Source organism: Lycium barbarum, chromosome 11, assembly GCF_019175385.1.
Source record: "Lycium barbarum isolate Lr01 chromosome 11, ASM1917538v2, whole genome shotgun sequence".
In the NCBI taxonomy this organism is placed as follows: Eukaryota; Viridiplantae; Streptophyta; class Magnoliopsida; order Solanales; family Solanaceae; genus Lycium; species Lycium barbarum.
In genome coordinates this window covers 104,394,811-104,408,903 of record NC_083347.1, presented here as the reverse complement: position 1 = coordinate 104,408,903, position 14,093 = coordinate 104,394,811, and the positions used below count along the sequence as shown (strand labels likewise).

Sequence of the window (14,093 nt, the reverse complement as noted above, 5' to 3'; positions counted from 1 at the left end):
CGGATGCAACCAAATCTACCGTGGAGGAGCTGGAACAAGTCATCTTGTTCGAACATCTACCGGATAGAAAGGTATACCTGGGCACGGGGTTAACCTCGGAGCTCAGGAACAAGTTAATTAAATTTCTTCAAGCTAATATCGATTGTTTTGCATGGTCCCATATAGACATGACAGGTGTGCCACCGAAAGTGACGACTTATAAGCTCAGCCTCGATGGGAGATTTCCCCCGGTGAAGCAGAAAAGGAGGCCCATGGCAGAGCCAAAACACACCTTCGTAAAAGATGAGGTAACAAAGCTTTTAAAAATAGGCTTTATCCGGGAGGTAAAATACCCGGATTGGCTAGCCAATGTAGTAGTGGTGCCGAAGAAAAGTAATAAATTTAGAATGTGTGTTGACTATAAGGATTTAAACAAAGCATGCCCGAAGGATTTGTTTCTGATGCCCCACATCGATCGAAGGATCGATTCAACGGTCGGGCATGAGATGTTAAGTTTTCTCGATGCTTATTCTGGGTACAACCAAATCCGGATGCACCCGGAGGATCAAGAGAAAACATCCTTTATTATCCGATACGGGACTTACTGCTATAATGTCATGCCCTTCGGGTTAAAAATACCGGAGCAACTTACCAACGCCTAGTTAATGGAATGTTCGAAGAATAGATAGGGAAAACAATGAAATTTTATATTGACGACGTGGTAGTCAAGTCCCTGAAAACAGAGGACCATTTAAAGCATTTACAGGAAACCTTCGATGTACTTCGCAAATACAACATGAAGCTTAACCCGAAGAAATGTGCCTTCGGTGTCCGATCAGGCAAATTTTTAGGTTTCATGGTATCAAACCGGGGAATTGAAATTAATCCGGACAAGATCAAAGCCATCAAGGATATCAAGGTGGTGAACAATGTCAAAGGAGTGCAAAGGCTCACCGGAAGGATAGCTGCACCGAGCCGTTTCATTTCGAGGTCTTCAGATAAAAGTCATTGTTTCTTCTCATTACCGAGGAAGAAGAATGACTTCGTCTGGACACCGGAATGCCAAGGCTTCTGCACCGGAGTGGTTACCGCAGGTACCCTCGTGGACTTCTCTCATCACATAATCTGTTTCTCCGGGACCCAAACACTTGGCTAGAGGTCCGAAGAAAGACCGTTGATACAGTTGACCGTCTATTAGGCAGAACCATGCCTCTTTGGTCCTGAATACCCCTGATTCTTTTGGGTCGCTCGGGAGCTTCCTATCTTGCAAGTAGTCGATGTATCTGTTGCGCCAATCCCAAGTTAGACCCATTGTGTTTATCTCCGCCTGCCCGTTTTCTACCGCCGAATTCATCAACTGCGCTGTGGTATCAGGGTTGATTTCCTTCGCTTCGATTGAAGATCCCAAATTAGCCAGTCCATCGGCTTCGTTATTCTGCTCCCTGGGTACATGCTACATGGTCCACTCTTTAAACCGGTGTAGTATCACCTGAGTTTTCTCCAAATATCTTTACATACGCTCATCCTTGACCTCGAAGACGCCGTTAACTTGGTTAATGACAAAGAGAGAGTCGCATTTTGCTTCGATTACTTCGGCCCCCACACTACGTGCCAATTCCAAACCTGCAATCATAGCCTCGTACTCGGCCCCAAACTACGTGCCAATTCCAAACCTGCAATCATAGCCTTATACTCAGCTTCATTGTTAGTTAATTTAATGGTTCTAATCGACTGTCTAATGGCATCACCGGCAGGGGTTTCAAGGACAATGCCCAACTTGGAAACTTTTAGGTTCGAAGCCCCATCTGTGTGTAGAGACCAGATACCCGAAGCCTTCCCCGAGGTCAGTAAAAGTTCTTTCTCGACCACGGGAATCATGGCCGGGGTAAAATCTGACACGAAATCGGCCAAGATTTGAGACTTAATAGTTGTCCTAGATTTATATTCGATATCATATCCGCTAATCTCTACGACCCATTTGGTTAATCTACCCGATAATTCTGGTTTATGCATGACATTTTTTAGCGGGTAAGTAGTTACTACACATATCGGATGGCATTGAAAGTAGGGTTCCAATTTTCTTGATGTACTTACCAATGCCAAAGCCAACTTTTCGAGGTAGGGATAACGAGTCTCCGCATCCCCTAAAGTCCTACTCACATAATATATTGGAAATTGCATACCTGCTTCCTCTCGGACCAAAACACCGCTTACCGCTACCTCGGACACGACGGTATAGAAACAATTGCTCTTCTGCCTTCGGTGTGTGCAGTAGAGGCGGACTCGATAAGTACCTTTTTATTACTAGAATCGGATGGAGGATGATGCGAAGAATTTTGTCCGGAAATGTGACGGGTGTCAAAGGCACGCCCCGATGATCCATCAACCCGGGAATTTGCTACATCCGGTGATATCGCCTTGGCCTTTCATGAAGTGGGGAATGAACATCATCGGTCCTGTGCCATGGGCACCAGGTAAGGCCCGTTTCATTTTGTTTATGACTGACTATTTCTCAAAATGGGTTGAAGCGCAGGCCTTCGAAAATATTAGAGAAAAGGAGGTTATTGACTTCATATGGGACCATATTATCTGTCGTTTCGGCATCCCGGCCGAAATTACTTGTGATAACGGCCCTCAGTTCGTTAGCAGCAAGGTCAATAATTTTCTCGAAGGGCTAAAGATCAAGAAAATTATATCACCTCCGTATCACCCGAGTGAAAACGGACAGGCGAAATCCACGAACAAAACAATAATTCAAAATCCAAGGAAAAGACTTGAAACATTGAAACATCAATGGAGGGAAGTAATACCCGAGGTATTATGGGCTTACAGAACTACGTCAAAATCAAGCACGGGAGAAACACCTTTCTCGTTGGTCTACGGGGCCGAAGCTGTGATCTCCATAGAAGTTGGCGAACCGAGGCTCCGATTCAAATACGCCACCGGTAAGTCAAATGAGGAGGTCATGTCCATAAAACTCGACCTAGCGGACGAACTACGCAAAAATGCATTGGTCCGTATAGCAGCTCAGAAACAAAGAATGGAGAGGTACAACAACCGGAGGGCCAATTTTCGGCATTTCCAAGTTGGGGACGTGGTGCTTCGGAAAGTTACTTTGAACACAAAGAATCCCAATGACGGGAAGTTGGGTCCGAACTGGGAAGGGTCGTACAAGATAACAGGAATAACGGACAAAGGATCGTACCAGCTGGAATCCATGGACGGACAACGGTTGTGCAATAACTGGAATATGGCTCATTTGAAGAGATACTACTGCTAAGGTATGAATGCCCACCCTTGTGATTATTTTTTATTATTAACCTATCTTTTTTTTTTTTTTTTTTGCAGAAAGTAGAGTACCGAATGAAGTTATGTCTGAAAACACGTGTTGCACTCTTTTCCTTAGTATGATTTTGTCCCGAAGTGGGTTTTCCGACAAGGTTTTTAATGAGGCAACAAGTACAACGTGTTACTTTATGAAAACGAGGCAAAGAACCCGGGTACGCAGGGTCTACCCCTCGAGTGGGGACTTGGTAGTGCTTACCCGATCATACAGCTCGGATAAACACTAGGGGATTATCATACACACATTGAGGTCTACCCCAGAAAGTTAAAATGAGTTCAACTCACCAAAGCAGATGAAGAAACTCCGTTAAGTGCTACCCCGAAAAGGTCCTCGAAATTTTATGTTTTTCATTTGTCTAATCCCGGACCTTCTGTTTTAGGCTTCGATGTAAGGACCAAACGATAAAAAACAAATCGTGTCCACTTAGTATTTGCTACGGCAAAAAAAAAAGAAGGAAACGGATGAAGTCTTCATATTATGTACGTGCAAGTACTTGCAATATAAAGAAAATTATGAAAACTTCATCTCGAACATGTCTTCTTATTAAAAACCCTATACCAGGACTACCGTCGAAATTCGACAAAGGCAACAAAGTCACGTTGAACCAAGCCAAAATCTTTTAACACCCTCGAATGGGGACTATCGTATCAAAATTTGACAAGGCAGGGATTCAGGTGTCCGAACCTAATCTATGATAAGTAAGCGGTCGGAAAACCTCGACCCAAAAATGCCTAACGTGATTCGGAGACGTCTGAACTCACAAAGTATAAAGAAGTCCCGCGGGCAAATCACTCGGACAAAAACGTATCGAACAAAGAGAAAATCCAACACTTAAGTACAGTCCGGAAAAAAGAGATGACTCGAAACTTTTGATTATTCCTAACGAGGTAAGCGATTAAGGCAAATGTCATAACAAGCATTTGGATAAAAGAATGAAGAAACAATCAAAAGGGAAATGCTCATTTCATATATAAAAGGTTTTTACATTTGGACTATCCCCAAGTCAAAAAGCAAAACCAAATCAAAAGGCAAAAACAAAATAAAGGCTCGTCCAGGCCTTGATCTACCCGGTATGGTTGGAGCCGGAGTTCTCGGAAACCATTCACTCGGAATCCTCAGACTCAGCATCAAGAGCTTTTTTAGCCTCCTCCTCGATTGCTTTAGCTTCGAGTATCCGAGCCTGGAGATCCCCTAATCCTTTTTGGGCCTGTTTGAGGGTAGCCCTCCGGGATTTCCACCATTCATACTCGACCAAAATCGTAGTGCGAGCCTCAGCAGCCTCCATGTCCTTAAGAGACTCTTCTAAGTCGGCCTCGGCTTTTTCCAATTTAGCCGCTAGTTCGGATCTCTCTTCTAGAAGAACTCTTTGAATTTGGTTAGCCGACTCAAGCTCAGCCTGAAGCACGTCATTGGCCTTGGTTGCCTCCTCGAACTTGTTCTTGAGCTCGTCACTAATCCGGGCTCGAGCCTCGGCTTTCTACTCGACCACCCTCAACTTCTCCTTGTCTTTAGCATTCTCGGATTCGAGCAGCCGATGCCTCTCTCCTATCTTCACGGCATCGGCCTTGATCTAATCAAGTTCACTTCGAAGTTGGGAAATAGTGGCCTTGAGTTCACCGAGCCTCGAAGTAAAATGGGCATTGTCTTGGTTAAGGCCGGCATTGTTCTCTTTAAGGAGCCGGTTCTTTTCAACCATCTCGGCCAACTCGGCCTTCAAACGAAGATTTTTGGCCTTTGCCGCCTTGAGCTCGGGTTGAAGGTTGGAAAGAGCAGCGGCCCGGCTCAATTGGTCTTCTTTTTCCTACAGAAGGTGCTGGAACTTCTCTGTTTCTCGGCCCTAGGCATCCAGGTGGCCCTTTAAGTCATCAACCTCATGTTGGGCACGGATAAAGCCCTCATTGACGAGCACAACACTCTGAAAAAGAAACAAATCAAGTTGGATAAGATAGAGTTGAAAATCACGTGGAGTTACGGAAGATTGGATGTTAAGCTTACCCGGTTGCCTGCATGCATGCCCTCATTAATGAGGCACTGCCAAGGGACTCCGGCCATCATTCTCTTATCCGAGTCTAAAATCAGAGGCCTCAGATAGCTTGCTACTCCCACAGGACGGGACAAAAAGCTACAATCCTCGGGGATGGTGACCACCGCCGACCTCGTCCTTCTCGGTTCCACACTGGGGGCCGGGAAGATACCCACAAGTGAATCTCTTGCACCTGTTTCGGTGGCCCGGCTAGCTACCCTCGTGGCCCGAGGAATAGGAAGATGCCCAAACCCAGCTGTTTCACCAGTTGCAGGAGGAATATCCGAAAATATGGCGTCCAGGTTATCGGACCTCGGTGCAGGAGTAGGAGAAGCCGGAACAGCTCCAGCAGCCTTGGTAGAAGTAGATGCCTCAGATGTAGCAGCTTGGTCACCACCGGGCTGAGGGCTGGTAGTTATTGTAGCCCCGGTATCGGGGGCCGACTCTGCTCTTTGTTCGGCCTCAATATCTAAAGATGGCCCGGATCTTCTAGGCCTCTTCAAGGGAGCCTCTTCAGGCAAAGCATCACCTGAAAAGTCAATGAATTCAATTGACCTTAGAGGAGTTGGAAAAAGAACTTCTTCCCTACCTGTGTGCGGAGCCAGAATGGAAGGTCCTTCCCCAGTTGTAGGAAAGGGCGGAATGGTGGCTTCCTCCTCTGGAATAGAGTCTACGAAGGGGCCCTCACCAACCCTTCGAATAAGAACGTCAGACTCTGATTCATCCCGCAGAGTCCGAACAACGCTGCTCGCCCTTTTCTTTAGTTTCTGCCCTTTGGCCAAGGGCTTTCTCTGTCTCTTATCGGCTGCAGCAATGAGCCAGGATGATCCTGCCGTATCAAATTCAGGAACCGTTGCAGCAGGCTCCGCCGTTGGTTTGGGTCTTGGCTCCACCGAGCCCTTGGGTAAGCCTGAATACCGAAGGAGTTATAGAAAAAAAAAAGAAAAAAAGGGAGGATGCAATAAATACCAAATCAAGAAGAAGATTACCGTGATTTTAGGCAACCCATCGACCACGCGACATGTCCCTCCATGTCCGTTGTTCAAGAATGTGGTGGCTAATGATTACTCTAACCCATTCGGTAAGGTTCCGGACGATTGAAGGTATCCATGCCTGGCTAAAAAAAAAGGGAGAAATCACATGTCTGCAAGGGAGCAAATGTTGACAAAGCGTGGAGGAAGAATAATTGTAGAAAGGAGAACTGAGAAACTTACACCTATCGTTCCCCCTCTCCGGAAAGGGTTTGTGATCGTCTGGAATAATGTCTGCGGTCCTTACTCGAACATAACTTTCCAACCATCCTCGATCTCTGTCCTCGTCGAGTTTGGAAAAGATCAGGTTCCGACCTCGCTTGGCGATCGTTATCATGCCCCCTCGGAATATTCTCAGGGAATATAATCGGATAAAGTGTGCCATCGTGAATTCCCTGTTGATGTTATTAGCTAGTAACCGAAGGCAGGCCACGGTGCTCCAGATAATCGGCCCAATTTGGGCCAAGGTCACGTTGTACGTCCGGCACATCTCCAAAATAACCGGATCAATTAGAGGATCAAGTTTGAGCGTGAACGGATACGTGTAAATGTATAGGAAACCTTCTCTATGATCGGTAATAGACTCGTCGAGCCAGAGGGCGAACACTTGCACCGGACGATTATCCCATCCGTAATCGGCCCGAACCCGGGGGAGGAGATCCTCTGTAATAAACGAAGGGTATCGCCTTACATCGAAACCCCTATCCGCTATCGGAGATGGCTTCTCGACGTCAAATTTGTGGCTGTAGTTGGGTCTGGACGGCACTATGTCCAAAGCAGTCGGTTCCACAAATGTTTTTCCTTTGGGTTTTGAGGCTGGCTCGGCTCCCTGAGAAGAAACCGAGGGAACGTCCTGGGAAGTAGATTAGGTGTTGGCAGACATTTGGAAGGTGTGAGAGTGGATATGAAAATTTGGAAATTTGAAATGGCAGATGGAAGATTCAAGGGCGAAACAATGGAGGAAATATTATGAGGATGGAAGAGACAGTTGAAAGATGCAAAACAACAAATGAAAGGTTTAGCAAAGAATACTCTTACGATCAAAATAACAAATGAAGAGAAGTTGAAGTGACTTTTACGATCAAGAAAGCAAGAAACAAAGAAGCGGATAATGAGTAAGTGAAGAAGTGAAAATGAAAAAATGACACAGCTTTGGGCCTTATATAGGCGTTGTACTGTAGCGGTTACAGAGAACAACCAATTGGCGGCGACACGTGTCCCACAAATAATGAGACGTGATATGAAGCGACGTGCGTTACGGCGGTTCCCGAGGTCGGCCATTCAGGACGAGACATGTGGCTGATGTCAGAAGGACGTGACATAACTGTTCCCGCGAAATCTGAAGATAAGAACGAGCTTATGGAACCACCGGTTTTGTGACTTATCCACTTCCCGTTACTCCGGTAAAACTACGGACCGAAAAGTGTGGGGACTATCTATATACGGTAAAAACCGGGTCAATGTATGACCGGTGAGACCGGGGCCGAGGGCAAGTCCAAATGAGCACGAGTATGTTTGGTCTTTTCTTCAAACCGGGGGATTGCGCCGAATGCAGCTGACCCGAGATAAGAGAAGTATGTCCGTTAGTCCGGTTACTCCGATCCAATCTGAACATGATCGTTAGTCCGGTTACTCCATGTCCAAATTGAACGTGGCCATTGGTCCGGTTAACCAGTGGCGATCCTGCCACGCGTCTAGAGACCGTTTTGTCATTTTGTACTGACAACCGTACGGGTGTCAGACCGTACGGTCCTACCTTATCCTTTTTAAGGTTTCTTTATTCTAAAAGGCTTTGTATTGTAAAGAAGGCCCATGAGACAAACCTATAAATAGAGGACATTGTCCCACTTTTAGGGGTTGACTTTTTTAGATCTAGAACATTATAATAGAAAAATATATTGAAGTTATCTCTCTCTCTGATTTTAGTCCGAATCAGTAGTGTTCTTTAGCTTTGTTCATCCATTCAACATAATACATTGCCATATATATATATATATATATATTTAGCTTAATCACAAATATCAATATACTTATTCACGGTATTAGCGCGCGCGCGCACACACATATATATACAACAAATCCATACACATTTCATATCAACCAAAAATAGATTAAAATTCATCCACATATCTTATACCTCACTTACAAATTCAATTGTTACCGAAATTCGGGGTAAACAATATTTTATTTTCTTCATATTATTTTTCTAACTGTAATTGTATTTTCTTTGTATTTTTACCAAAAGTTTTCAGTTATTCCTGACCATCATTTGTTTCATTTCTCAACTGGCTACTTTCTTGGTGATAAAAACAAAATAAGGATTTTGTGGCACTTACAAATGAGGATTTGTTTATCAGTATTACACAGAAGAAATCATTATTGATACTAATAGACCCCACCGTAAGATCGATTTAGAATTGTGGGGTCCTTTTCTTTTATATCAGTTAGGTAAGATCAATTTAGGACCATGGGATTCTTTTCTTTTCTATTAGATAGGAAAGCCTGCTGCCCAAGAAGTACTTTGAAGTTGTTTCATGATATATTTTGTCTATCTTTATGAAGAAATCATGTTATGAAGGTCTTTGCTTTTATTTAATAATATAAATAGAACTTCGAGATTGGAACGTGCACAGAAAATTAATTCTATCTTTTGAGGGTGTTTTTGGTATGAAGAAAAATGTTTTAATGGAAAATGTTTTTCTAAAAAATGTTTTCTTAGAAAACAAAGTTGGTTTCTTACTTATTTTCTAGTGTTTGGTAAGTAAACCAAAAAAAAAAAAAAAATTATCCTAAGAGCATTAATATGTAATCCACCAAAACACTACGGGGGTTGAATGGCCTGGGGAATAGGGATTTGTGGGTGGCAAGACAATGAACTTGGAATGTCACTTGTGAAACTTGTTTTCCTATTTTCGTTAGGGAAGTCATTTTCCTTATTTTCAAGAAACTTGCTTTCTTAAAAAAAATGTTTTCCAAAGCATTTTGACCAACCAAACATGAAAAAATTGAAAAACGTTTTTTGAAAAATATTTTCCTCCACACCAAACACACCCCGAGTCTTGCCGAATTGGTCACTCAAAATCTTTGGTCGTTATGATACTAGAAAGTAGATATGTGAGACTGAATTTTGGCATGCGGGGGCACACAACTTAAATTCATCTAGTAGAATACTAAGGCTGAATATTAGGAGTGTACAAAGAAAAACGATAAGCCGCACCAAACCAATAATCCGAATTTAACAAAAAAAAATCAATTAGTGATTTGATTTGACTTGGTTTGGTATTGAAAAAAAAAAACCGACCATAAAAAGTTTGTTTTGATTTTAACTAAAAATAAAGTCAAACCGAACCAAACCAACGTGACATTACATGTATACAAATATTTAATATATTTTATACATAAAAGATTTACTTATAATGTAATTTATAAATATTTCTTAAGTTTTTTCATAGTTTTTGTTTATTAACATATTATTTCAAGCTTGTACTTTGAATTTTGAATGTTCCAATAAGTTTTATAGCCATAGATGTTAGTCACTGAAATAAAGTCCAAACCAAAACTAAATCAATACTAATGCTTATAACAAAAGTAATTCAATCCTAACACTAGGAATGACAATAATGTTGGCTATTTATTCTTTAGTTTTGCATTGTTAATTTAGACAATAAAAATACATAACTTAATTTTTTTCATTGCCATGTAATAAATACTTATTAGCCATACTTATTTTAGCATGGCTTCGTATTTTTAGATGATGATCATTTTCATTGTGTCTTATTAATTAGCAATATTTATTTATGCTATTTTATTATCTTTTTTTGCTGAATATTTTATTACAATGTCATCACTCATTTCACTTTTTGTTATTTCTTAAGAAATACCTTAATTGTATAGTTGTATCTTACTAGGACTAAAGAAATATTTAAAGTAAAAGTTATATCTTCTATGAATATTTTTCCGGGGAAAAAAACCCTGATAAAATCCGAAAAAACCTGAAGTCGAAAAACCTGACTTTTATTGGTTTGATTTGGTTTATCGATTTAAAAACACGACCTAATTGATATGATTAGGTATTTGAAAAACCCGAACCAACCCGGTCCACGAAGACAATGATAACATAATAAAATGAGGTAGTTAATCTTTTCAATCCGTCGTAGTTACAAAGATACCCAAGGAGAAAGGGATCGGAGGAATCGATAACTGAAAAATTGACGACTCCACAGTTAAAGAATTCAAAATTGGAGCGTGCCTAGCTAGTGGGGGGCAGCAGCTGGTGGAGTACTAGCCTTAGCATCGACGGGTGCTTTGGCTGGTGCAGCGGCGGGTGCCTTACTCGTGACACTCGCCACTACAATGCACAAAATTGACACTAAAAATACAATCTTCCTATTCATGGCTAGTACTCCCTCCGTTTAAATTTATCTGAACTTATTTCCTTTTTTATCCGTACCAAAAAAAATGACCTCTTTCCATATTTGGAAACAATTTATCTTTATGCAATGATTTATAGCCACACAAAATATACGTGACTCATTTTACACCACAAATTCAAAAGTCTTCTTTATTTTCTTAAACTCCGTGCCCAGTCAAATAGGTTCACATAAATTGAAACGGAGGGAGTATTAATTAAGAAAAAAAAAGGTGTGTCACAAGTGTATCTCGTGCGTCGTGTGTCACACGTGCATCACAAGTGTTTCTCGTGTGTCGTATGTCGTGCGTCACACGTGCATCTTGTGCGATGCACGTGCATTCTATGTGTTGCACGTGTATACCGTGCGCCACACGTGCATCCTGTGTCAATTAATAAAAATATTTTAAAATTATATATATGTTGTTATTAAACATGTGTGTGAGGTATAGATATAAAGTAAAAGAAAATTAATGCAAGCTCCAAATGATGAAGGATGATCCTATTTCAGCAGACTTGATAATTAAACTAAAAAATTAGACATTGTTAAATTTGAGACAGTTCTTTCTTGGAATAGTTTACTGAGCATAGGAGATACTATATACTATGAACTGTTTTTTTAGCTTAATACAATATTTTCTAAAGAAAATAATATCTATACACCTAAAAAGAAATATAAAGCTTCTTTACAATTTATTGACCAATTCACGAATAAATTCTCATGTGCATCAAATAAATAAGAATTGGTCGTATAGGTACCACATGCCATAACCTCGTAAAAAAAATAGGCATTACCAAAATTTACTAAAATTATTATTCGAATAATTGAAACTAAAGGTTAACATAATAAAATGAGCTAGTTAATCTTTTCAATCCATTGCAATAACAAAGATACCTAATGAGAAAGGGATCGGAGGAACCGATAACTGAATATTGACGACTCCACAGCAAAATTGTACAAAGTTGGAGTGTGCCGCCTAGCTAACTCTGCAAAGTTGGAGTGTGCCGCCTAGCTCGATTTATAGCTATGAGCTCCTCCAACTCAACCATGTGATTCATCGGAGACACCCTTTCCAAGAAATGTAGCACTCTCGCTGGTGGAGAACTTGCTAGTGTTTTAGCTGGTGGTTCTGATACTGGTGCAGTAACAACAAGGTAGTGGGAGTAGTGGCTATTACTGGAGTAACTGAAAAAATAGTATGTGGGTCTGAGGCTGGTACTTTAGCAGGGGCAGGAGTTTAGGAATTAGTGGGGGGCAGCAGCTGGTGGAGTACTAGCCTTAACATACACCGGTGCTTTTGCTAGTGCAGCATCAGGTGTCTGACCCGTGACACTCGCCACTACAATGCACAAAATTGACACTAAAAATACAAACTCCCTATCTGTGGTTAGTATTAATGGGGAAAAAAGGGTGTATCACAAGTGTATCTTGTGCGTCGTGTGTCACACGTGCGTCACAAGTGTATCTTATGCGTCGTGCATCTCGTGCGCTGCACGTACATTCTGTGTGCTGCACGTGCATTCCATGTCAATTAATAAAAATATTTTCAAATGACATATATATTGTTGTTAAACATGTGTGTGAAGTATACTTATAAAGTAAAAGAAAATTAGTGCAAGCTCAAATGATGAAGGATGATCCTATTTCAGCAGACTTGATAATTAAACTAAAAAAATTGGACATTGTTAAACTTGGGACAGTTATTTCTTGGAATAATTTACTGAGCATAGGAGATACTACTATGAACTATTTTTTAGCTTATTAATACAATATTTTCTAAAGGAAAAAAATATGTACACCTAAAAAGAAAAATTAAGGTTCTTTCAAATTATTGACCAATTCACGAATAAATTCTCGTTTGCATCAAATAAATAAAAATTGCTTGTTTAGGTATCACATGCCATAACCTAATAAAAAATCAAGCATTCCCAAAATTTACTAGAATTACTATTCGAAAAATTGAAACTAAAGGTTAAAAAAAGAAAAAACAAAGACAATAATAACATAATAAAATGAGCTAGTTAATCTTTTCAATCCATTGCAGTAACAAAGACACCTAATGAAACAGGGATTGGAGGAACCGATAACTGAAAAATTGACGACTCTAGTCTCCACAGCAAAACTCTGCTAAATTCGAATGTGCCTAGCTCGATCTCTAGCTATGAGCACCTCTAACTCAACCGTGTGATTCACCAGAAACACCCTTTCCAAGAAATGCAGCACTCCCGCTCGTGGAGAACTTACTGGTGTTTTAGCTGGTGGTGCTGATATTGGTGCAATAACAATAGGGGGAGTGGGAGTAGTGGCTATTACTGGAGTAACTGAAACAATAGTAAGTGGGGCTGTGGCTGGTGCTTTAGCAGGGGCAGGAATTTGGGAACTAGTGGGGGCAGCAGCGGGTGGAGTACTAGCCTTAGCATCCATGAGTGCTTTGGTTGGCGCAGTGTCAGCGGGTGGAGTACTAGCCTTAGCATCCACGAGTGCTTTGGTTGGCGCAGTGTCGGGCGTTTGACTCGTGATACTCGCCACGACATTGCTTAAAGTTGACACTAAAAATACAAACTTCCTATCCATGGCTAGTATTAATGAAGAAAATATAGGTGTATCACAATTGTATGTCGTGCGTCGTTTGTGTCACATGGGCGTCACAACTGTATCTCGTGCGTCGTGTGTCATTCATCGTGCGTCGCACGTGCATCTCGTGTGCCGCACGTGTATCTCATGCGCCGCACGTGCATCCCCCAGTCAATTAATAAAAATCTTTCAAAATGACATGTATATTGTTGTTAAACATGTGCGTAAGGTATACATATAAAGTGAAAGAAAATTAGTACAAGCTTAAAATGACGAAGGATGGTCATGTTTCAGCAGACTTGATAGTTAAACCAAAAATTATTGGACATTGTTAAACTTGGGATACTACTATGAACTATTTTTTAGCTTAACTCTATTTTCCTATACACCTAATTCTATTTTTAGTAGCGATTGAAAAATGGGCCCCCAAAATTTAGGAGCCTAAAACACTTGATTTAGTGGCTTGTGCATTGAGCCGGCCCTATCAGAGACATACCCAAGTGATTCATAGAGAATAGAGTTTGGACAAATAAAACTTCACAGAATAGAGTTAAAAATTCGCTTGAATTTCTGCATAAACGATACGACGATAAATATTCTCGTAAACCCTTTGCGACAAACAAAAAAAAAAAAAACAGAAATAATAATACCTGCATAGCAAAGGTTACACAGACGTTAATTCTTTTTTAATCAAATAGGCTAATTAGGTAACAAGGAGGACATTTAAGTAT

The 14,093-nt window shown here is 41.1% G+C and overlaps 1 protein-coding gene across 1 annotated transcript; it reads right to left on the bottom strand.

Moving 5' to 3' along the window:
* Nucleotides 1–4,427: 4,427 nt before the first annotated feature.
* Nucleotides 4,428–13,362, bottom strand: LOC132620055 (uncharacterized). The gene is made up of 6 exons (XM_060334779.1): nucleotides 13,033–13,362; nucleotides 12,288–12,297; nucleotides 12,076–12,127; nucleotides 11,774–11,973; nucleotides 5,567–6,258; nucleotides 4,428–4,802 (listed from the first exon to the last, which is right to left on the bottom strand). Exons 1-6 carry the CDS (start codon nucleotides 13,360–13,362, stop codon nucleotides 4,428–4,430), a joined length of 1,659 nt encoding a protein of 552 aa, XP_060190762.1.
* Between the last annotated feature and the right edge of the window lie 731 nt (nucleotides 13,363–14,093).